At 37.8% G+C, this 26,338-nt stretch overlaps 1 protein-coding gene across 7 annotated transcripts; it reads right to left on the bottom strand.

Annotated features, from left to right (window-relative positions):
- Positions 1-209: 209 nt before the first annotated feature.
- Positions 210-24,518, bottom strand: LOC104602285 (Tetratricopeptide repeat (TPR)-like superfamily protein). Of its 7 annotated transcripts, XM_088895758.1 has the most exons (6): positions 23,679-24,518; positions 20,963-23,411; positions 15,840-15,950; positions 5,576-5,663; positions 2,612-4,282; positions 210-1,318 (listed from the first exon to the last, which is right to left on the bottom strand). In XM_088895758.1, the coding sequence occupies exons 1-2, from the start codon at positions 24,088-24,090 to the stop codon at positions 21,088-21,090; spliced, it is 2,736 nt and encodes a 911-aa protein (XP_088751884.1). In that variant the 5' UTR covers positions 24,091-24,518; the 3' UTR covers positions 210-1,318; positions 2,612-4,282; positions 5,576-5,663; positions 15,840-15,950; positions 20,963-21,087. The 7 variants fall into 7 exon arrangements, with proteins under 7 accessions (XP_088751884.1, XP_088751880.1, XP_088751878.1 ...); XM_088895754.1 differs by having other exon boundaries at positions 2,612-2,699; positions 20,963-24,518; XM_088895752.1 differs by having other exon boundaries at positions 20,963-24,518.
- Positions 24,519-26,338: the final 1,820 nt, after the last annotated feature.

The following is a 26,338-nucleotide window of genomic DNA, read 5'->3' on the forward strand; positions in this document are numbered from 1 at the left end:
GTCCCTACCCCCTTAATCCCCTGTAATGTGTAATAGTAATACTACACCAAGAAAAAAAAAACATATCTTCCCATCCACATCATCACAATTAGATTGGGTTAGACATGGATTAAAAAAAATTCCATTAGTCAAGTTAATATTTGGTTACACTCGCCGCATTCATATATCTGGTTTTATGGGCCATTTAACAAAAAAAAAAAAAAAAACCATAACTCAGGATGACAAATAAACTTTACTAGAACAATAGCAAAGAAAATAGCACAACCAAAATCCATCAAGGAAGATGATGGACAGTAAAAAGAGAACAAGATCCACACTAAACAGTGGTCGTAATCCACTATAATGAAATAAGATCCAAAAGCAAGGCTCAAAGTACATATTGGTATTTTGAACCACCAATACGCTAAATACCCTTCCTACAGATGTCTTGGCTCAATTATTGAAACCTAAAAGTATTTCAATATAGGAGTATCACCCCCTTTAAATCACGCAATATTGTGCATAATCAATGAACCTTGGATACAAGCTTCATAGATTTTGGTAAATAGAAAAGTGACTGTACAATCATAGACCTGTTTTTGAAGATCATTGTTGCATGTACTCGGGTCATCAGCTCAATGCTTCATCACTCACAATTGGTAGATGCTGAAAGTAATTATAATGGGAATTAAATCATAGCTGTAGAAAAGACACCATGTGTCCTAATCACCCGAGATTATCCTCAATGCTTCACCAGATTCTGTCATGCCTACAGCTACAAATTTCATCTTGGTAAATCCAACTCACCTGATGCACATGTGAGAAGGGGAAAGAAACCATGCAAGAGTAAATCAAATTTCTCATAATCCCTCCTAATGGCAATTCTATAACTGGTCCACTGTTGCCACTCCTCATCAGACATATGAAACCATTCAAAATAGTCATCTCTGTAGCAGTAAGCCAGTGATGAAATGCTTTCAATTTAACTTATCAACAAATTTCAAATCTTCTGCATAGTCATTATTCAATGACATCTTCAGATTTCCTCCACATTACACCCGAACTTCTTCATTAACAAGTAGGTTAACCGCAACAAGAATTGGTGGTTAAAGATATTTAGGGTTCAGAATTACCCAGCTCATTGGGCTGCAGCCTAACAGTCCTCTTGCCATTAACAGGTTCTGGATATGTGGCAGAAGCAGTAGAACCAACTTGTCTAAATCTTTACACAAGTAGCTCATGTGCTCATGTCAGGATTTCATCACTGATGATCCTTGAGCTTTCTCCTTAGATTTCCACCAGTCCAAGTAGGCATACTAAGCTCTAGTGCTGCTTGATGCTGCGAAGGTAGAAATCAAGAGAAGGGGGTTACATATGTGACTAGATTTAGTGAGTACAATGATTTCTCTCAGAAGCATACATAATATAACCAGCATGAACTACTTGGTCAGTGGATCCCTAGTTCTGCAAATAACCTTGCTGATTCCTTTGCAAGGGTGGTATTATTTAGGTTTGGGGCCCCCCAGACCTGGGGTATAATTTGTATAAAAGTGACAGCAAACTGGTCTTCTTCAGGCAGTGTCTTGTACTGGTCCTCAGAATTTTAACCATGGGAATGAGGTTTTAAACTTTAATCTCTTATTGGAGTCTTAAGTATTAATAGTTATGGGTAGCTTTCAAGAGGTTAGGGGATTTAAAGAATAAAAGATGTGCCTTCCGTACCCCCCAATCTTTTTTATGTACATAAAGGATCAATATTTTGGGTAGAGACAACTCATCTTTTGTAAAGCTTTATTTTCAGGGATCCTCTCCTTTTAATACAATGATATACTTTTTGACTCCTCACAAAGGAAAAAAAAAAGGTATGCATTTTGTAGGGAGAATTGGGTTGAAGGTCTGAAAATGGTAATAACAGCACAGGACTATCATGGGTTATGACCTTGAACAGTATGGAAAGGAGATACATAAGGGTAGAATTGATTGGATCAATTCAAACAGGCATATTTTGAAACCTAAATTTAGACCGTGTGGGATGATGAATTTGAGACGGTTCTCTTAATCTTCAAGTTGAGGATGAAGTAATTTACTAACTTTAAATATTGGCCCCTCTACATCCCATATCAACACCTATTCTGATTGTTCTACCCCCCTTTCTTCATCTGTGATGGTTAGTCAATTCAAAGGAAAACCTTATTAAATGGCTACCCAAAAACTCATTGATGAAGACAACAATGAGCAATTAGATTTAGAGACAGTCCAAAGAATGCTGATTAACCAACTATAAGTCAGCTGATTTATCCAGAAAAAAAAAAAGAAGCGTAACTATAACTCATCTGGAACAATTGTGTAATCTCTAGAAGACTAGGAATTGATCCATTCATTTGTCACAGGGAAATTTGAATGGGCAGGCCACATTTCCTCAACCTTGATTTATTATTTATTCACATTAATAATGCTCCAAGAGAATGAGTAAACTAAAACATTTTCTCCCACCCTATTTTTCTTCCCTACTGCAAACCCTAGATACAGATTGCAAGTTGCAACATGTCACTTGAGCCAACATGGTTGTCATCTCTTAGATATCCATAGAAAAATATATGGGCAGGTAAAAAGGATAGAGAATACAGCATACCAGGGAATACGCTGCTTTAACATGTGTACAAGGAGTTATAACGCCATATGAGGCCTGACACCCTTTTGTCTTGGCATTCCGACGAGTCCTTGTCAAATATCCCGGAGTACCATATGATCAATTAGTTCTTGGAGATTAAACGAATGACTGAAAAGAAAAATAGGAAATACAAAGAAGCTTTGACAACTTATAAGCTTTTCATAATGGTTCCATATGAACAAGATGACCTGTAACCATATTGCAGCAATCCAAACATATGCCTAAGGACGAAAACCAAATCAAAACTGTAGCCAGAAATTTCTTTAAAAAATTCTAAAATTCTGGTTTACCAAGAGGCAAATCCGCAAAGTAATATTTCCATCTGCAACAATATCAAGAACCTTATATTTTCCCAAAAAACACATAATTCTCATTAAGACATGAGAATAATATCATAATTTAGTGAAGCCACCAAAACAAAAGATGAAGATGAATGCTAATACCTATATGTTACATGGTACAAAGCATGAGGCCCAGAATGGATCCTACCTAGAAGATTATGTGGGCCAAGTATTAGCATCCAGAGAAGATTATAACCATTCAATTTTATTTCATTTGATTGGAAAGTGGAGAAAGGTTTCAATAAGTTGCCAAAGAAGCATTATAAACAGTGCCTGAAGCAACTCAAGTATCAACGCAGAGATGATCCAAAGATTAGCCAATCAATTGACTCAGAAGTATCAAAGTGACTGGGGCAGGACTCAGGAGAGTCAATGAACCAATCACATAACTTAGATTAAGCACTACAACTTGGCTCCCCAGCTTGGGAGTGGAAGACAACTTTAGGACTTCATGGAATCAACTTGCACATTAGCCAGCTATGACAGGATCACTCTTAGGCTGTGTTTGGTTTGAGGGAAGATTTTAATGGGATGGAATGGAATGAGAAGGGAAACGTGTGGAAAATTATCGGGTTCACTGTTTAGTTGCAAAAAGGAAAATAGTGGGAAAATCAGCCCCAAAACAATTATTAATTTATTATTGTTAAATAATTTAGTCATTTAATACTGTTTGATAGTTACTAAATAATTATTAATTAATTAATATTTTAATTTTATTAGATTGTATTTTATTATTTTATTAAATAATTAATAATTTATTAACAGGTCATGGGTCTAATCTATATATACTAAAAGGCAATGTGCTGACCTGGCACTTTCCTGCTCTCAGGTTGCTTTAGAGAACAGCCTCTCAATAACAAACGTCTCACCAACTTCTCAATCTTCTCTACAGAATTTCTGATTATTTTTCTCAAAGAACCTCTCACTCTTTCTTCTCAATCTTCTCAGCCAATCTTACTAACAGCAAAACCATCTCAGGTACAGAGACTTTTTTTTTTGGACACAGTCATGTTTTTTTCTTACCAGAGGTTTCAGCAGCTCCTCCAACTTGGAAACGATTTGGTTGTTAACAGAGGTTTCAGCAAAACCGTCTCAAGTACGCTACTGAAATAGTGAAACCTCCTCTTTTTTTAGACAGAGGTGTAAAGTACTCAAAAATGGGATTTAAAAAATACCCAAAAATGGAAAAAAAAGGCTGTAAAGCAGTCAGGTCGACACAGGACCTGACTAGATTTCTCCTTAGATTTCCACCAGTCCAAGTAGGCATACTAAGCTCTAGTGCTGCTTGATGCTGCGAAGGTAGAAATCAAGAGAAGGGGGTTACATATGTGACTAGATTTAGTGAGTACAATGATTTCTCTCAGAAGCATACATAATATAACCAGCATGAACTACTTGGTCAGTGGATCCCTAGTTCTGCAAATAACCTTGCTGATTCCTTTGCAAGGGTGGTATTATTTAGGTTTGGGGCCCCCCAGACCTGGGGTATAATTTGTATAAAAGTGACAGCAAACTGGTCTTCTTCAGGCAGTGTCTTGTACTGGTCCTCAGAATTTTAACCATGGGAATGAGGTTTTAAACTTTAATCTCTTATTGGAGTCTTAAGTATTAATAGTTATGGGTAGCTTTCAAGAGGTTAGGGGATTTAAAGAATAAAAGATGTGCCTTCCGTACCCCCCAATCTTTTTTATGTACATAAAGGATCAATATTTTGGGTAGAGACAACTCATCTTTTGTAAAGCTTTATTTTCAGGGATCCTCTCCTTTTAATACAATGATATACTTTTTGACTCCTCACAAAGGAAAAAAAAAAGGTATGCATTTTGTAGGGAGAATTGGGTTGAAGGTCTGAAAATGGTAATAACAGCACAGGACTATCATGGGTTATGACCTTGAACAGTATGGAAAGGAGATACATAAGGGTAGAATTGATTGGATCAATTCAAACAGGCATATTTTGAAACCTAAATTTAGACCGTGTGGGATGATGAATTTGAGACGGTTCTCTTAATCTTCAAGTTGAGGATGAAGTAATTTACTAACTTTAAATATTGGCCCCTCTACATCCCATATCAACACCTATTCTGATTGTTCTACCCCCCTTTCTTCATCTGTGATGGTTAGTCAATTCAAAGGAAAACCTTATTAAATGGCTACCCAAAAACTCATTGATGAAGACAACAATGAGCAATTAGATTTAGAGACAGTCCAAAGAATGCTGATTAACCAACTATAAGTCAGCTGATTTATCCAGAAAAAAAAAAAGAAGCGTAACTATAACTCATCTGGAACAATTGTGTAATCTCTAGAAGACTAGGAATTGATCCATTCATTTGTCACAGGGAAATTTGAATGGGCAGGCCACATTTCCTCAACCTTGATTTATTATTTATTCACATTAATAATGCTCCAAGAGAATGAGTAAACTAAAACATTTTCTCCCACCCTATTTTTCTTCCCTACTGCAAACCCTAGATACAGATTGCAAGTTGCAACATGTCACTTGAGCCAACATGGTTGTCATCTCTTAGATATCCATAGAAAAATATATGGGCAGGTAAAAAGGATAGAGAATACAGCATACCAGGGAATACGCTGCTTTAACATGTGTACAAGGAGTTATAACGCCATATGAGGCCTGACACCCTTTTGTCTTGGCATTCCGACGAGTCCTTGTCAAATATCCCGGAGTACCATATGATCAATTAGTTCTTGGAGATTAAACGAATGACTGAAAAGAAAAATAGGAAATACAAAGAAGCTTTGACAACTTATAAGCTTTTCATAATGGTTCCATATGAACAAGATGACCTGTAACCATATTGCAGCAATCCAAACATATGCCTAAGGACGAAAACCAAATCAAAACTGTAGCCAGAAATTTCTTTAAAAAATTCTAAAATTCTGGTTTACCAAGAGGCAAATCCGCAAAGTAATATTTCCATCTGCAACAATATCAAGAACCTTATATTTTCCCAAAAAACACATAATTCTCATTAAGACATGAGAATAATATCATAATTTAGTGAAGCCACCAAAACAAAAGATGAAGATGAATGCTAATACCTATATGTTACATGGTACAAAGCATGAGGCCCAGAATGGATCCTACCTAGAAGATTATGTGGGCCAAGTATTAGCATCCAGAGAAGATTATAACCATTCAATTTTATTTCATTTGATTGGAAAGTGGAGAAAGGTTTCAATAAGTTGCCAAAGAAGCATTATAAACAGTGCCTGAAGCAACTCAAGTATCAACGCAGAGATGATCCAAAGATTAGCCAATCAATTGACTCAGAAGTATCAAAGTGACTGGGGCAGGACTCAGGAGAGTCAATGAACCAATCACATAACTTAGATTAAGCACTACAACTTGGCTCCCCAGCTTGGGAGTGGAAGACAACTTTAGGACTTCATGGAATCAACTTGCACATTAGCCAGCTATGACAGGATCACTCTTAGGCTGTGTTTGGTTTGAGGGAAGATTTTAATGGGATGGAATGGAATGAGAAGGGAAACGTGTGGAAAATTATCGGGTTCACTGTTTAGTTGCAAAAAGGAAAATAGTGGGAAAATCAGCCCCAAAACAATTATTAATTTATTATTGTTAAATAATTTAGTCATTTAATACTGTTTGATAGTTACTAAATAATTATTAATTAATTAATATTTTAATTTTATTAGATTGTATTTTATTATTTTATTAAATAATTAATAATTTATTAACAGGTCATGGGTCTAATCTATATATACTAAAAGGCAATGTGCTGACCTGGCACTTTCCTGCTCTCAGGTTGCTTTAGAGAACAGCCTCTCAATAACAAACGTCTCACCAACTTCTCAATCTTCTCTACAGAATTTCTGATTATTTTTCTCAAAGAACCTCTCACTCTTTCTTCTCAATCTTCTCAGCCAATCTTACTAACAGCAAAACCATCTCAGGTACAGAGACTTTTTTTTTTGGACACAGTCATGTTTTTTTCTTACCAGAGGTTTCAGCAGCTCCTCCAACTTGGAAACGATTTGGTTGTTAACAGAGGTTTCAGCAAAACCGTCTCAAGTACGCTACTGAAATAGTGAAACCTCCTCTTTTTTTAGACAGAGGTGTAAAGTACTCAAAAATGGGATTTAAAAAATACCCAAAAATGGAAAAAAAAGGCTGTAAAGCAGTCAGGTCGACACAGGACCCGTTTTGATTGTCCGGGTGAAGAAGATGATCAAAGTGGGTCTGTGACGACCTGATTTCGACAAACCGAATGCAAAAAGTCGGGGAGTTCAAATCAGCCCGCAACAAGATTGCCCCCCACAACGTCCCACATCACATCCCCGCCATGTATTGGGAACATCTCCTGATGATGACATCACCATTTTTGGTATTATCATCGGGAGATGTTCTCAATGGGGATGTACTGTGGGACGTTGTGGGGAGCAATCTTGTGGGGGGCTGATTTGAACTCAAAAGTTGGGTCATCACAGACCCACCAATCCATGTACGGTACAGGTCCGGCGAACCCATGAAAAAAAAGAAGAAAGGATAATAATAATGATTATAATAACTATAATAATATTGACAATAATAATACTAATAATAATAATAATAATAATACTGTGTTTATTGAATACTGTTAATTAATTATTCAAAATACTGTAATTATTAAAATACAATTAATTAATAATGTTAATTATTAAATACAGCTAATTATCAAATATTTTTAGTAAATACAGTAATTTCAATAATCACAATACAGTATTTTTAATTAACTGTAATTTCAATAAATACAGTATTTTAAGACAGTATTTAATAATTAACATTATTAATCAACTGTATTTTAATAATTATAGTGTTTTAATAATTACAGTATTTTAATCAATACAGTAATTTAAATAGTTGTATTCAATAAATACAGTTAATTAACATTATTAACTAACAGTGATTTAAATAATTAACAATGTTTAATAATTAACTTTAATTTCAATAAATACAGTATTTATTAATTAACAGTAATACAGTATTTATCAATTAAGTGACTTTGATTTGTTTGAGTGGGGGCTAGACCTGTTCATGAGTCGGGTAGCCTGACGGGCCGGCCCGGACCCCGGACGGGCTTGAGCATGTATTTTAGCTCGTGGGCTTGACCTCGGGCCCCCTAACCCTAAATATTAACTCCTCTCTTCTCAACCCCTCTCTCTCTCTCTTTTCATTGTTCGGTTGTTCCTCTTCTCATTTATCCTTCTCACTCTCAGAATCTCAGCTCAGTTCATTTATCAGACGTGAACTCAGGCACCGGTGGCGAGTCCTTTCTCTTTGCCCTTTTGTTCTATTCCTCTCTTATTGTTTGGTCGGCGGCGAACATAGATACAAGCATCGATCTATCTTTTTGTTAGGTCGGGCTTCAGGCTTCGAGCTTTTTATTAGGGCCGGGCTCGGGCCTAACAAAATCTTGTTTATGAAGAATAAAAGCCCGGCCCGGCCTGGCCCATGAACAGGTCTAGTGGGGGGTAGCTGGAAAAAGAATTATATCTCTGTGGGGGGTAGAGTGACTTTGATCAAATCCACACTTGCTAATCTACCGATCTACTTTTTGTCTGTCTTTAAGATTCCTGCTAGGGAAGCTAAGAGGTTAGAGAAAATGACGAGGGACTTCTTGTGGGAGTCGGGGCAAGAGAAGAAGGATCATCTGGTTAGATGGGAGATAGTTAGTCGAAGTAAGGAGGAAGGAGGATTAGGGATAGGGAATATCACTTTCAAGAATGTAGCGCTTCTAGGTAAGTGGTTGTGGAGGTGGCCTTTAGAGACGGAGAGGTTATGGCATGAAGTGGTGGCAAGTATCCATGGCTATTTTGGAAATGGTTGTTGGGATGCAGGGGTATCCAGACAGGCAACTCTTGCAACACCTTGGAAGGCAATTCATGGCTTCCTCCCACAATTCCTACGCTTTGCAAGGTATGATACTTGCTTTGGGACTCGTATTCTTTTCTGGGAAGACACTTGGGTGGGAAATTTGCCCCTTAAGGATCTGTTCCCTTCTCTCTTCTCTATTTCCCTTTATAAAAAGAACTTGTGTCTTCCTTTATTTTGCCCCCGCATACCCCTTTGTCAACAAATTGGGACCTTGGATTCCATAGAGGGTTGAGGGATGAGGAATCCTTATCAGTTTCTGAGCTCCTATTGTTACTTGATTCTGCTTGCCTAGACCCACTAAATCCTGATAGGAGGATTTGGACTTTGACTCCGAAAGGGCTGTTTACTTGTGCTTCTTTCTTTAATTCCCTTTGCTCCAGTTTTTCTCCTCGGGCTATCCCACAGTTAAGGAAGTTTGGTCTAGGCCTATTCCCCCTATTGTATTTTGTTGGGAAGTTTACTTGGGTAAAATCAATATGATGGGATAACCTGCAGAAGAAAAGACCTTTTTTGTGTTTATCTCCTAACTGGTGTATTTTGTGCAAAGCGTAGAATGAGGACTGTTACCACTTATTGATTTCTTGTCCTTTTGCTGCAGCCATTTTGGAATTGGGTATTTGATTTGTTTGAGTGTAGGTGGAACTTGCCAGCTGAGGTAAATTTGCTGTTTTCCCCTTCTACCTTTGTGTGGACCACAAGAAGAGGGAGAGTCATGTTGAAGTGTATAAGAGCAGCTCTCCTTTGGACTATTTGGGAAGAGAGAAATTCCCGAATTTTTCAGGAGAAGGAAAGAAGTATTCTTGAGGTCAAAGAGTGTATTGTTACAAGGACTATTTTGTAGCTGAAATCCTTAAAGCTCTTTGAAGATTATTCCTTTGAGGATTTAATGAGGAATTGGTCTGCAATTGCCCTCACTTCCTCTACGAAGCCTAGAGTCCAAGTAACTTGGACTCCGCCGATGGAGGGTTTTATTAAGCTGAACTTTGACGGAAGTAGTCAGGGTAACCCAGGACCGTCTAGGATTAGTGGTGTACTGAGAGATGAGAACAGCAACATTATTGCCTTTTTTTTCGGGACCGGTGGGAATAGGAGACTCTGTGAGGGCTGAACTCTTAGCTGCGGCACAGGGGGTACAGATTGCCTATCAACTCGGAGTGCAAAACCTAATAATTGAAGGAGACTCCAAGGTGGTAGTAGGATGGTTGGCTGACCCCGGTACTGTCACTTGGAACTTTAAGGATATTTTAAAAAAGGTTTAAATGGCTATTGAGGGGTATGACAGTTAGAGTTCAGTGGCTGGGTAGATTGGCCAATGCCTTGGCTGATTATCTTGCTAAACAAGGGGCTACTCGGGTTTCATTGTAATTTTCTTTTTCCTTTGTTATGTTCTTTAACTAAAGGGTTAATGGTTTCTTCCATCTCCCCTCTTTAAAGGGGAGGTAGCATCTCGTGCCTCTCCCTAAGTTGTACTATCTTTGACTTTGATTTAATAAATCTGAATATTCACTGATCAAAAAAAAAAATTATTATTTACAGTATTATTAATTAATTAACAGTATTTATTAAAGATGATATTTTTTATTAAGCCATTAAATAATTGGGTTAGCTCATAGCTCATTTCCAATTTGTCAGTTGATGTAGATGATTTGTGTTTTTGTTGTTGCCATCTATTTGAAAATGTTTGCTTTATTTATGTTATTTATGTGATTGATGTGTTTCCAATTTGTTGTTGCAATTTTGTTATCATGTGATGTACATTCTTTGTGTTTTTGATGTTGCAATCTATTTGAAAATGTTTTGATTATTTATGTTATTTATGTGATTTATGTTATTTTCTTTCACTATTCCAATTTGTTATTGCAATTTATTTGCATATAAAATAAAATAATAATAATTAACAATATTTCTTGATCGTTTCATCCTTGATTAACAAAACCCATGCACCGTATGGGTCCTTGCTAGTATTAACTCTTAAAAACACCAAAAGGACGGTGCTTTTTATTCCACAAGAAAAAGAACTACAACCCTACAAACTATTAAAACAATCTAGGACTACTTATACCTATATAATGGGTCAGGTCTGGATTGGGACAGGGTGTCCTAGTCCCAAACCGATTATTAATCAGGGCAAAATCATAGATGCAGAACCGTCCCGACTAACAATCAGGTCTGACCCAATAAACCCAATAATACTGATATATGATATTATTTATATAAATAACAAATTAAAACTTGATTTTTCATAATATAATCTTAAATAAAAATGATGGTAAAATAGTGATGTTAATAAATCAAGTGTTTTTAACTAAAACTATCTTATATATTATATATCAAACTTACCCTTTTAGACAGAAAATATAATAAAAATTATAAAAAAACTAAGAAACCTTTATATATTATTAACAAAACAATTGGTTCGGGTCTGAATTGGTTTGGACTTTGGAATAAGGGTGTAAGTGAGCCAAGCCAACTTGTGAGCTACTTAGGCTCAGCTCACTAAATACTCGAATTTGGCTTGAAGATTATCGAGATGAGTCAAGTAGTTAGTCAATCCGAGTTTGAGCTTCGTAATACCCGACTCGAGTAGCTCATGAGCTTAATTGAGCTTATAATAAAATATTATTTTTAATATTTTTATTTATAAATTTATAATCAAGTTTAATAATACATTTTTATTTATATTTTTTTGATAAATTATACATTTTTATTTATATTATTTCATAATATTAACTTTTTTGTAATTTTTAATATATAATCAAGTTTTCTAATATATTTTTATTTATAATATTTTAAATATTAATTTATCTATAATTTTTAATAGCAATTTTGCAAGTATTGACTCAAATCGAATTCAAGTATGAAACTCAAAACTTGATCGAGCTCCGAGTTTTTGAGTCAAGCTCTAGACGGGCTCGAGCCATCCAAACTCGACTCGACTCGGTTACACCCCTAGTTTGGAACAAGCAGGAACCAGAATGACCCAACTATTAATCGGGACAAAATCTCATAGCCAAAATTGATATAATTGCTCCAGTTCGGTTTGGTCAGTTGGGTAGAACCAATCCATTGACAACCCTATACCTATATTATCTGCATCATAATTTACACTATATCACACGAAGGATTCAAAATAAACTAGAACCTATAATTCAGCCTAATGGCTTGATTAGCCAGCAGATCAGCACATTTATTCAATAAAATATAGCAGTATTGAATCCACACCAGCCAGTCCAAACCTAACAACCTCAGGATGGAACTGAGCATATTGAAGCATAGCTAACTAGGACATTTTTTCCCTTATAAGCTTTGGACACTTGATAACGAGTCTGCTCAACGATGATTTGATGGTACCCTCTTTGCCATGCTTGTTTTAATCCTTCTATAATTGCCCATACCTCTGCAACATCAATAGAAGTTTTTCCAGTAGTGAAACCTCTTTGCCACTCTCTGTAGTGATCTCTGAACACTCCCCCAGCTCTGGCAATTCCATTATGCCCCTTAAGCGCTCTATCAGTTGTGAGCTTGATCCATCCTGGTTGAGGTCTATACCATTGAATACATTGGATTTGCCTATTAATACAACAAGGAATCTAGGATTTCTCATATTAGCATAAATAAAATATTCAGTTTGGCTCCTGATCCTGGCAGCAACAAGTCTTATATTTGGTTGTGTACCACTAAATATAGATTCATTACAAGATTTCCATATGATCAATAGCTGATGTTAAACAAGTTTCCTCCTCCTTTCCCACTTGTTTCACACTAAAATGGTGTGATTCCACTTCTCAAGAATTGAAAACTGTAATCCCACCTTTTTCGCATCCCATCTCATTACACCCCACAAACCAAACACCAGAAGGGAAGAATATTCGAGAATATTCCTTTTTTCCGCTCCTTCCTACAAACCAAACAAAGCCTAATATCCTCCTGGATGATACAGTAATAGTGGAACTTATCTTCACCAGAGGGATCTTCATATTGGCAAATCATGTGCAAGAACCCCTCTCCACAATAAGTTTCAAATCTCCAGGTATCAACACTTCCAAAATGTCTCATGACCATGGCTAAGTTTCACCTTTCCTGCTGAAGGGTTAAAACCATGCTTGGACTTGAAACTCAACTTTCTTTCATGGTCATAAGATGACAACCAAGAACTGAGAGATATAGAACCAAAGGCTATGCCATAGATGAATTTGGCTCTGGGGGAGAGGGCACGAGAAATTCTAATAGAAGAGTTAAGCTGGAGATAAGGACGTCTATTTAAGAGGAGATAGGTCAACCTACAACTTGCGAGTTATTTAAAATTTTGAATGTCCTGTTCAAGCTCATGTAGTTCATTTTCCATAGCTCCCAAAATATGATTATGGTGTAAGAGTGGCAGCTCTGATACCAAAAGATGTAAGACTAATGTAGGATTGATATGATCCAATTCTTGATTGGTAATAATTGAGGGAAATTAAATAGAAGTGATTTTTGAAGAAGAAGAAGAAGAAGAAGGAAATGATTCTTCAAGGCTTGGGTCTAAGTATTGGGCTTATAGGATTAGGGTTAGCTGTTTTGAAGGTGGATGAAAGTTTATCTACGGTTATGGTGCTGTATGACTTGATTAAACAGTATCAACTTCATTAGAAGGCTATTTTACCTTTCAAAAAAACAAGCTATTTTACTACACAAAATCATGCAATATGCATAAATTTCTAATAAAAAATCAATACCTTGATATTGCAATGGAATTTCTTCAAATTGTTTCAGACCAGTGTTTAGGATAGTAAACTAAAGAGTAAAGATGTGAGTTGAATATTGAGGGTTCTTAGATGGTTTGGCACAAAAGGACAATAATCTTAAAATAGAAAATTTTGGAAAGTGAGGATTTTTAGTTGGAATTTGTGAAATCTATTAGATTTAACTTCAGGTGAAGTTCTTAGTTGATTTCCTATATAACTAAATCATAATAAAAATGGTAAGTATTCACAGACAAAAACTCAAAGGTAGGAGGCAGGCCCTACAAAGGCCATTTTTTCTTTATTTCCATGCTTCCTGCCCTTTATCAGGTATGAGGTTCTCAAAGATCCAAAACTCAGTTCTGGAAGGATGTATGGTGGGGAGATCAGTCCTTGATGGAGCTATTGATGCAGTAGGGCTTGAACAAGCTATCACAAGACAGAAATAGGGGGGGGGGGGGAGAGAGAGAGAGAGAGAGATCCTAAAGAATGACTCCAAGGTGTCCTAGAATCACTCTAGGGTTTGTGGGAACCACTCCATACAGGAGTTGTATGGCTCGGAATACTGTTCACATAATTACAAAAATGCCACTCCTTGTCTTGTGCATCAAGAAACACAATAACTTTCTATCTACTAATGCAAATAAACTGAAAATTGAAAGACAAGCCCTACTAAACTGGAATAACAAGATTTTATAGCCCAGGTCCACACAGAACTAGTTAAAATGACGAAAATACCCATACTGTCCAAATATACAAAAAATACAGAAAATTTAAGAAAATTCCAAATTTGATTCTTCAGCTCCTGCATTTGCTATTCCCTAGAATATAGGCCTTATCTTGTAACAAGGACTGCCTGGTTTAGAAATTACTTCTCAGTTTCTTCTAATGGGATTAACTGGGATTTAGATTTAAGACAGAGTGTAAGGGATCGTTAAACCTCAGATATTACATCCTTGAATTACTTAGGAGGGGGTTCATCAATCCTAGGAAATCTAATACAAGGATTTAGATTCTAACCACCTCTGGCTCCTCCTGTGCCTCATTCTTCAAAACCCTTGTTGAACCTAATATTATCCCATCTTTCCATGTGGGAGCTATCTGGGGAGGTCCTGTACCATCCAAAATGAGGGCATTCTGTTGGGAGGTATCAGGTATATCTTGGCAAAATTAATACCTGTGAGAACTAACAGAGGAAAACACTATTTTGGTGTCTCTCACCACATGCTTGTATCCTCTACAAAACAAATGGGAAAGCACATTTTACTTGCTAATCTCCTGCCAATTTGTGACTGCTATTTGGAATTTCTTTCTCTCACAATTTGGTGGCAGCTGGTCTTTGCCTGAGAACTTAAGGACAATGTTCTTTGCTTATGTTTCTCACTTCTCTCCACCAAAGAAGCAAGGCAAGATTATATGAAGATGCATGAAAGCTGCTGTGTTATGATGTGGATGGGAAGAAAAGAATACCCATATTTTCAGTAACAAAGAGAGGTCTGTTGAGGAAATTATAGAAAATATTTCATCAAAGTTTCTCATTGGGTGAAGAATTTGGATATTTTTTTCGCCTTTCACAACAGATGATATCATCAAAAATTGGAAACAGGTGGCAAATTCGCCTTCATCTAAAGCAATCCTCATCGTTAAATGGATTTCTCCTAGACCAGGCTACATAAAATTAAACTTTGATGGTTGTAGACTAGGAAATCCAGGTTTGGTAGGCAAGGTATTAGAGGAGTATTCAAAAATGAGGAACGAAACATTATTACAATGCACTCAATACCTATTAGGAATGGAGATTCAACCGAGGCAGAATTGTTTGGCAATCCTTCAAGTCATAAGAAGATGATAGTGGGACTGAAAGCTGCACTTAGTTGGTAACAAGATCAGCTAATGGGCTAGTAGATGGTTTGGCAAAACAAGGGGACGGTGTTGACCAAGAATATCTGTTTTTTTACCTATCCAGTTTTCATAAAAAAGCATCAAGTTGAATTGCTAATTCTAAGGTCATACCAAAATAAAGAACAAGAAATAGTCCAGATTCTTTAAATAGCTGCTCGAAGTGCAAAATCATATATGCATAGCCAACATAAAATACAACAAAAGATCTTCAAAGAGGGAAAAAGACCTAATAAAATCATCTCAATCAAGGAAACATACAAAATAAGTAAAGATAATAAGACATTAGGAAGAAAGAATGCCAAGATAAAATCCTGTTAAAATACCTGTTTGTCCAGCGAAGTGACGCTTCTTGCAGATAGAGCATTGGCCCATCATTCACCACTAATCACCAATCTTCATCTTCCAAAACATGGTGTTTGCAGTCACATGGTCAACTGAAATTCACAAATCCATTACTTAAGAATCTTAAACATGCACAGGCATAAATTAGAGAGAGGAAAAAACAATTCCAGAATGCCTCCATTACAAGGGAAGATATGTAGATCTAGATGACCATATTTAGGATAAATTACAGGGACCTCCCCTGTTTGGGGGCTGTTTAGCCCCTAAACCATACAACCCCTTGTACTTGATATAAGGCTAAACCAGTGTTTTAAAAGCGCATGGCATTAAAAAAAAATGCAAGGACTACTACTACTACTACTTTCCTATAACAGAAATAAGGGTTCAGCCCCTATATTTTTTGAATTTTCTTTTCCTTCTTTTTTTTCTTCTCATGAATATGTTGATTTTCTGTACTTTAACATGAACTCTATACTTTTCTTATGAAAATTATGAATAATTATTAAGGAAATATGGCTATGGTACCTAGGGAACTACCCTAGGATCTATGTTTTCCATATAAAAAAAGATCCATCGGCTAGGCGACTAAGCGACAAGGCGCCCCCGACACCCAGCCTCGCCTTGGCACCTTGAAAACTATTAATATGGCAGAAGTCATGCTTGGCCATGTTTTGCCAATGTGGTGACAGTGGTGTGAATGAGATGTATGTTGAAAGCCACAACCTAGTAGAAGTTGAAGCTTAAAAAAGATCATAAACACAAAGCTTCAATTGAAGCTTTAGACAATTGCTTGTCTTGAACGTCTATTCTAAAACCAGCAAATCTTTCTAATTCAACTGTTTTTTATAAGGCAATTAGAAGACGCCCCTTGATCATTTTTCAATGTTGTGAGATCAAAGTTGAGGGATTGGAGATCAAGGTTACCAAACAGACTTTACAAACTTCATCTTCATTTTTGGAAGGGTAAAAGGTTTGTTCAGAAAGCCCAACTAAACACCACCTAGATTTTTGTGTAAATCAGAGACATTTTTTGGATGTCCTAGATTAGTTGAATCTTGTTACGTCATTTGGATGGTTGAGAATAATGCACTAATATTAAGAGAACATTTTGATGGCCAAGATCTTTGGGTTACTTGTGCACATCATTTACATGGTCTGCATTTTTGTTTTCAAAATTTGTTGCATGATTTACAATACCACTTCCATGGACTAGATTATGTGAAATCTTTTTTTTTTTTTTTGAAAAGTAAGAATTAAATTCAAAAGAGAAAGAAAGAAGTACAATAAGTAAGGTGATAAGAAATCACCTGAGAGAAGACGGACACCAAGACATCAACACAACCACCAAAAGAAAAACAAAAAAACATAAAAAACATTCTAGATCTTAAAACAGACTACACACAACGGAATAGAGAACCACAAAAAAACTTTTGCCCCTGGATCAAAAAACCTTTATGCCTCTATCTTCAAGAGAAACATAATTCTAACAAGATTATCCTCTACTCGAACTCCTCCTTGGGCCTTTCCTCCTGACCTTTGTCTTCTTCGTTCCACTTCTCTCCCCCTCCCCTAATACCCACCTTCTTCACTTTCTCTTCTTTCCTTTTCCATTCAAATTCCTCAAAAGCTTTCCTAGCAAAACCGTCTCCTCCCCACAAGAATAGACCAATCTTTTTGCCAATCTCTACATTTTTATCCACTTTTTCCTTAATTGGTCGAACTCCTTCCCTTGTCAACTTCCCTTCAGAAACCGGGTTTAACACTTCCTTGGGAGATGTGGTCCCAACGATAACCGTCTCCTCACCTTGCTTAGAGTCAATCACCTGAGGTTCGGAGCAATTAACCCAAACCCGCCTCTGTCATCTATAACCAACCCAACTTTCATTGCACATTTTTCTCTTATAAACCTTCTTGAAATTCTTAGTAGGACCTGCCCCCACCAAATCAAGTTTCAGACGAGAGAAGACTTTGGTTACATGAATAATTTGGGTGTTTTTTGAACCCCGAGTTTTCATGGCAATCACATTCTCTATGTTGTTCGATGTCTTTACATCTATCTTCCCACTTTGTCCTATATCCACCCTAATCTCCCGATCACCACTTCTTCAAAACTAGAAAAGTCAGTTGTTAATGATTATAGTCCCTACCACCCGCAACAAAAGGCAATCTCCCTTCTTCTCTTACTTCCACCACTCTTCCCACCTCATCCTCTGCACCCCCTCGCAACATCCTCTCCCTACTCCTTCAACCCAAAACTCGCTTCATCACACCCTTCCCAAACAACCTTCACATGCTTCTGGCTAGGGCCGCAATCACCTTCCTAGGCTAAAACGGCTTCCACCCCTTTATCTTCCTCTACTTCTAAGATCACCTTGGAATCATCCACCAATCGGTCGCAAGGATAGGAAACGTAGTCAGCATCAGAAACACTTTGTATAGCTTCTCCTACATTAGCTTCCAATTCTTTGTTCAAAACAATCTTCTTACCATTAGAGTCATTTGAAAATTTGCCAAACCCAGATTTCAATCCTCCCTTCTCGTTTGTTCCTTGATTTTCTACTCCTTGGCTCTCTATACTTTTGACGTTTGAAGCAAATAGAAAATCTCATACAAACCTTTAGATACGAGATTCTAGAAACCTTTCCGTTATTACTTTTTGTACATTTAGGGTGTGGGCCCCATTTGAGGCTTCAACCCCCCCTTCCCTCTCGAAATATGCCTTCTTTTTCTAATGCTCGAAGCTTCACCACTCCTTTGCCCTGCCCCATACTTTCTTTCTTCTAGCCCTCCATGTGTCCCACCAATAAATACTCCCCCCCACTACCACCACCTCCTCCCACCTCAAAAGGATCTCCTACTTCAATACTTTTCTCGGGCAAAACTGAGTGGGCCCTATCACTTACTCCATTTCCCAAAGACTTAGTAATATTATAATTATTGCAATCCATCAAACCGCCTACAGTGGTACAATCACTCTCTAATTCTGAAAATGCCTTTATCTTTAACCTCGCGTCCTCCTTTGACCTGTTTATCCATCTTCCCACCATTTCCAATATATATATATATATATATATATATTGTGAATTCCTATTTAATTCCTCCCTTCTTAAGTCTAAATTTTCAACACATCTCAACGGATATGAGCCTTCTACTACAAGTCTTAAATCGTAGCATTCACCAACAAATTGGAGGACAAGAGAAGATGGAACCAAATGAATGTCGTCGACTTCAACTAGAATGCGAGTGACAGCAAGCAAGGTTTAAAGTATCAACACGTATCGGACCATGTTGGCCAATACGTATCGTGTTAAGGTTTCGACCCATTCAAGGGGTGGACGAACCTTAAACTGGCCCCTTTGAACCAGATTTGAAAAAAAAAAAAAAAAACTAAAAAAATGCTATCGATACTGCCCAATATGCCTCTATGCCTGGCGTATCGGGCATATTGATATTTTGAACCTTGACAGCAAGATTCCTCCAAGAAATCGTTTGAGAATCCACAAATCAAAATCTCTCGCAAACATTCCCCACATCTTTGAAGGTATGGAAGCACTAGGTGTGCAAAGGGATTCCGAAAATGTTTAACCATACCAAGCTTGTGGGATTCACTACTTTTGTTCAAGGCCTTATGCCTTTTCTCAAAATTCCAACATCCGATTCTAAGCTCTGGAGAGTGGAACTGGTTTTGTTCTTTTCTCAAAATATCACTCGCCTCTGCTTCACAACCAAATGTGAAAAGAAAAAATCTGGATTTCAGCTTCCTAACCTGGAATGGCACTCTTGGATTCCATATAGTGCTCGCCCAATCACCAACACTTTCTACATCTGGATCAGAGTTCACAAATCGCCCAACCAAACTTCTGTTCAAGGCCTTAAGTCTTTCAAGAACATCCCCTTTCGGATTCACTACTACTTCCATATCCCCCCAAAAACAAATCGGAATTAGAGACAAAAACCGATAGCAGATAGTCTGCTCCAAACCTGAAGATCCTTCTTTGGCACTGTTGTGGAATGTCAGCAATCTTTCCCCCGTCATTCACCCAAACAATGAGAAGAAATACTGCCATAACCTAGCTGCATAAGAGCAATAATCAGTATGTGAAATACAGAAATTCGAAACCCAGACCTTCCAACAAAAACTCATCTGAATGGCCACTGGATTTCCTCCAAAGTTCTCCCTTTGGTCTCAGGGACCCATAGTACTACGAAGACTATGGTGAAAGCACTCACAAGCATGTAAATGGTGCAATCATTGCACATTAATTGGATTTTCAATATTAGTTGGCTGATCTTGAGGCATGAATTTAACTGTCTATATCTTTAGTTAGAAGATCATGACTAGAAATATAACTTTTAGAAGATATTAATGTTAAATGGATGTGAACGAGTAAAGAGCAAAGTTGTCCTCTAAAGAAAGGCAAGGTCATTTTAGGATTTTAGAAATGTCTAACAATACATGTGACTTGCATATGGGTATATACCATCAACTCCTTTGACTGAATGGTGATGGAAGAAGTCATTTGTCACAATATGAAAGTACCAAGAGGCTTAAGTGTCACAAAAAATAGTAAAGGGGGCTATGTGTCAAACCCCCCAAAGAACAGGAGAGATCCCTATACTTTGCCCTTATATTTATGAATTGCTGTAAGAAACAGGAATAAAATATAAAAGGACACATACTCTTATCTACTTCAGCAGTCTATAACTAATGACGTTAATTTCATAGAATATTTAAAACAGAACAAAAAAATATGGAAGAGAAGGAAAAGGTGGATGTTGACAACATATGAGCAACAACCAAACCCTAGGCATAAATAATCCATAACATTGTCAACATTAACAAAGGTTGCAAATCAAATCAAACCTACTGTTGTAGCAATAGCCAAATGAAGATAATTAATCATAAAACCATTAAGTTCTTCAGAAACAAAGATTTTTTCTATTTCATAAGCAGTTCTATAAGAAATTTTCAGAAAAGGCTAATTAAATTGCATCAAAAGGCATAACCAAAGAGAGTGAATAAGATCACCAATGTCCATGGGAACTCTAGGCATGACAATAAGAAAAAGTTAAGAACATAGCAAGTCAAGAGTTGATAAATTACCTTAGAGGCGACCCAGCAAGATTAGTCCTTCAGGAAGCTTTATACTGTTTGTGATAAATTAGCACCTGCCTTCTTGAACAAAGAAATTTTCTGTAGCATAAAAAGCCAAGTAAAACTATCTGTGCTCAAGATGCATCCACCAAATGTCTCCTTGTCACTTCATCCATAAGCTTTCCTCTCTTGAGCATCATACTTAACAGAATGTGAGCCTCAGGTAGCTTTCTTTCTTTGCATAGAATGCAAAGCAACCAATTATAGTTATAACTGCAAGGTACAAAGCCATGGAGGAGCATTTCTTCAAATAGCTTGATGGCAAGATCACTTAAACGGCTAGCGCAAAGACAATTGAGTAATTTCTCATATGAAGCTTTACTTGGGAAAAAGCCCCTCTTGTGCATTGTATGCGAGAGTGATAAGGCATCATACAATCTTCCCGCATTACAAAGACCTATAATTAGTGTATTATATGTAACCTTGTCTGGAGTACAACCAGCTCCACACATCTTGTTAAATAGCTCTATTGCATAATTGATTTCACCACATCTGATATGCCCATCAATGAGAATCGTGTAAGTCACCTGATTTGGTCTAACATCATGTGTTTCCAAATAAATATAAGCATCATGCACCCTACCCTCCCTGCAGAATTTAGTGATAATGCAGTTATGGAGAAACAAGTTCGGCATTAGCCCAGCTTTATTGATCTTTTCCATAATCATCGATGCATATCTTTTAATTCCTTCAGCCGAATTGTAATAATTTCTTCGAATATTTTCCCTTGGAAATGAAGTATGACTTGGACCTGAAGTTTTGTGATAGAGCATATTGAAAAGTCTGTCCCTTGCTTTTTCTGACTTTTCATTTAAAACAAAGTATCTTCTGCCATGTGAGGTACTTCTGCAAACACCACTGAATAATGAAATGTATGTGACCAGATCATGTTTAATATTGTTCACAGTCATGAGATCAAATAAAGCATCAGCAAAGCCAAACTCTCCCTTTCTGCAAAACTGATTGATTAGAGTGGTGTAAAGCACAGTATCTGGCTCAATCCCATCATTCAGCATTCTACCAAGATGTAGGCATCCCTTCTCAGTCATATTTTTCTTAATTAAGCCATTTATAAGTGCAGTATAGGTGTGAGAACTTGGCCGAAGGCCAAAATTTTTCATCTCCTCAAACAAACGACAAGCATCAATGGCTCTTCCATTCTTGGAATATCCATTAATCAATGTTCTGAAAACTACTTCATCCGGTGCAATACCCGATTCAACCATCTCAATGAACTGAGACTTAGCTTCAACCAATCTTCTCTCTTTGCACAAACAACCTATAATTGAATCATAAATTGCAACACTTGGTTTTAATCCCCTTTCATACATTTGCTCCAAAACCTCAAAGGCCAAAGCCAAGTCTCCACGTTTGCAGTGTTCATTTACCATTATCAAATAAGTAGCTAGATTGGGAGCCATGCCCTGATTCTGCATAAGACCCATGACAAACTCAGTACCCTGAACCCATCCCTCTTGGCAGAGGCACTTTATCAAAGAGTTGTAAGTAGAAATAAAAGGCTTACACCCATAATCGAACATTTTCTCCAAGAATAGCAAAGCAAAATCTGTTTTACCTCCTACACACAAGACACTTGTCAAAATATTGAAAGCTGCATTTGCAGAAAACGTGTTGTTTCTCAATATTTTACTAAATAGATGTTCAATATCTTGCTCCAAAGCCTCAGTTGGATGAGAAGAGGCAAATATTGAGAACAAATGAGGATCTATATTGCATCCATGTTCAGCTGCTACATACAAAATCTTTTCTCCCTCTCGATACTTATCAATTAGGGATAAGTTCTCTACATGGTCCACAGTAGCACCATTGTTAAGCATCTTATTGATCAACTCAACTGCCTCTAATAACCTATTTTCCTTATAGAGTGCAGAGAGCAAGACTGTGTAAGAATGCACAGTAGGTAGCAATTTGAGACTAAGCATATCATTCAGAATCTTCAGGGCAAAATCCACTTTCCCATCCCGATAATGTTTACTAATCATGATGTTGCAACTCACCTCATTAGGTTGAAGTCCGTGATCTGCCATCTCTTTGTATACCTTCCTAGCAGATTCAAAATCATCAGACCTAAAATAGCCATACATCAGTGTGTTATAAGCATAAGAATCAGGCTCCCAGCCTGTTTCAAGCATTCTTTTGAACACAGCCTTGGCCATTTCCATTTTCATTTCCTTGCAATACCCGTAGATAAGAGAAGTGTAAATCACCCTATCTGGGAAAAGACCATGGGACTCCATTTCTCCGCAAAGGGATTCTGCCTCTTTTGTCCGGCCTCTCTTACAAAAGTTATACACTAATGATTTGTACAAATGAATTGTGGGCCGAGTTCCAGCCCTTGTCATTGTTTTGAACACTTGGAGGGCTTCATCGAGGTTCCCTTTGAAACAGAGCCCATCGATCAGAAAATTATAGAACCGAAAGCTCGGAAAAACTCCAGAAGAAACCATTTGGATAAAAAACTCAAATGCTTCCAAAATTTTTTCCCGTGCACAAAACTCGCCAAGCAGCATATTGCATGCCGCCTTAGAGGGAAAAGATCCCATTTGAATAAGTAGGTCCAAATGGGCATTTGCTTCCCGTAATTTTCCTAGTTTACAGTAGCATATGATCATTGAAATTAATATGGACGGGTCGGAAGCAATACCTCTTCTTTTGATGGCATCTACGTACAACCCTTCAGCCATAAGCGGCTGGCCCAGACTCACAAGTTTCCAAATAGCAATTTGGTAGCTCTGGGAATTAAGGACCAGTCTCCTCGATGCAGCAAAAGCGATGGTAGAAACTACGACTGGTATCGATGACGACTGCTTGAGTATGCGCTCAACGACGCCCTGTGCGGCAGATATCAGACCTCGCCTTATGAGCTGCTCCACCAAGGACAGACAGAGTGCATTATGCTCGTCGGAAAGTGTCGTTGAGGTCGAGATAGGGACGTCCACTGGGAGAGGACATGTAGATAATGTCCTTCGGTGTCTGGTGACAAGTGAAGCTAAGCTTTGGTTGTTGTTGCTGCTGCAGGAGAAGAGGCGGCATGGACGAGGCCACTTCGTAATCATCTTGGGTTAGTAATGCCCAGAAGAGGCCGCAGAGGTTCAAAGGCAGGAACCACCATTCCTGCAACTGCCCCAGGTGATGGATTCAAAATGTTTCATAAACCCAGAATCCAAAATGGCCGAATAGCTCAAGAAGCTAATTAGACGAATATAAAGAAGGCAAAGAAATGATGAGATTATGAAAACAAAGGAGCGCACGCTTGCTCTTTGTGTCTATATACATATGCCAGTATTTAGAGCGCTTCTGAACTCAAAGTGGAGTTCGGTACTACGGTGGCGGAGAAAAAGCCCTAGACTGAAATTGATTTCAGTTGTGGGTTGTGGCGGGGCCTCGTGGGAGAGATGCCAAACATGGTCGCGGACTCGCGGTCCTCTCCTCGCGGTGCCTTCAGGCTTCAGCCCTTGGGCCTTGGCTGGACCGGCTCTCTGGATTCGATCTAATAACAGACTGACTGCGTCTCTACAATCCAAAATAAATAGGACAAATTTCTTAAACTATCCTTATTCTTATTTAATTTACTAAATTATACCTTTACTCTTTTACTATTGTCATATGGTATCCTACTATTTCAAAAATTATCATAATCGTTAAATATTAACGGAAGGATTAAAATATCAGTTTTACCCTTTCCTTAAATCCCTTTCAAAGTAATTCTTTTATTCTCTCTTCCATTAAACCCCCACTGGCGCCCAGGATCTCTAAAGGCTTGGATATGATTTGTTTCCTACGTGTTTTGACCGGACCAAGATTTTGAAATTGGGTTGATGAAATGTTGCCGCTTAAAGATGTTGTTCGTCGAGTTGATACTACCACTGCAATTTCTAGCAATGGTGGTTCCTCTACAATTCTCTTATCTCATTATTTTTCCTCTCCCATTCTCTTTCTCTCTCTCCTCTCTTGTCACCATCAGCCCGTCATTGTTGCAACAAAAATGGGTGCAACCTTCTGATCAGATCGGTGATGAGGGCCAAGGGACATCAGGGACATCCGACGATGGCAAGGAGGTCTCCAATCGGAGAGTAAATGTGGTGGCTACCAATGGAAGAGCATAGCAAACCAAGGGAAATCCGACTATGGCGACAACAGAGCAAAGCAAACAAAGAAAGAAAGCCTTTGGAAATCAAGTTTCGGCTTTCTTCAGGCTGTTCATGCTTACTCAAAGAGGGCATAACCCTAGAGGTTGAATCTTCAAACACCATCAACAATGTGAAGGTGAAGATCCAAGACGAAGAGGGCATACCTCTTGATCATCAACGCCTTATCTTCGCAAGCAAGCAACTCGAGGACAACTACACTTTGGGCGATTACAATATCTACCTACACTCCACTTGGTTCTTCAACTCAATGGATCTAAAGTTGTAGAAAAGCTCAAAAGTGTTTTGTTTATTTCATTCGATTAAATATTTACAGCGAAGGCATCTGCCTACTATAACAAACAATTAACAAACTCAATTGTTGCCAGTTGTCATCAGTTGTTACCAGTTGTACAATTCTTTCTAACATTTTAATATGCCCCCTCAAGTTGGATCATGGGAATTGATCATGCCCAACTTGGGTAATAAGAAAGCAAAGCAATGAGCTCCTAATGCTTTAGTGAGCAAGTCCGCTGGTTAAAGATGGGATGCGAGATGGTGTGCTGCAATTCGTCTCACCTGTAAATGTTCTCGAACAAAATGGTAGTCAATTTCCACATGCTTTGTGCGTTCGTGGAAAACTAGGTTATTGGTTATATGGAGTGTGGCACTGTTATCACATTATAACCGCATAGGCTGTGTATGTGGCAGTCCAAGATCATGAAATAATTGTCAAAGCCATAATAATTCAGTGGTAGTTGCGGCCATTGCACGATATTCAGTCTCTACTGATGACCGAGCTATTGTTGGTTGCTTTTTCGTTTTTCATGATAAGGGAGCTTCACCAAGCATGGTAAGAAATCCAATAGTGGAGTGTCGTGTTAGTGGGCATCCGGCCCAATCTGAATCACAAAAGGCACGGATCACTAGATCACTGTTGGAAGGAAGAAGTATGCCCTATCTAGGGGAGGATTTCAAGTATCGTAGCACATGAAGGGCTGCATCCATGTGGACTTATTGTGGTTTAGCCATGTATTGGCTGAGAATATGCACCGAATAAGATATGTCGGGTCTTGTAACAGTCAAATAAATGAGGCAGCCCATTAACTGTCTATGCTGATTTGGGTTTTCAATGATGGGTCCATCAGCCAAAGAAAGGGCTTGTTGGTGTTGTTGG

The sequence above is a fragment of the Nelumbo nucifera genome, chromosome 1, assembly GCF_055504915.1.
Source record: "Nelumbo nucifera cultivar China Antique chromosome 1, China Antique-T2T, whole genome shotgun sequence".
In the NCBI taxonomy this organism is placed as follows: domain Eukaryota; kingdom Viridiplantae; phylum Streptophyta; class Magnoliopsida; order Proteales; family Nelumbonaceae; genus Nelumbo; species Nelumbo nucifera.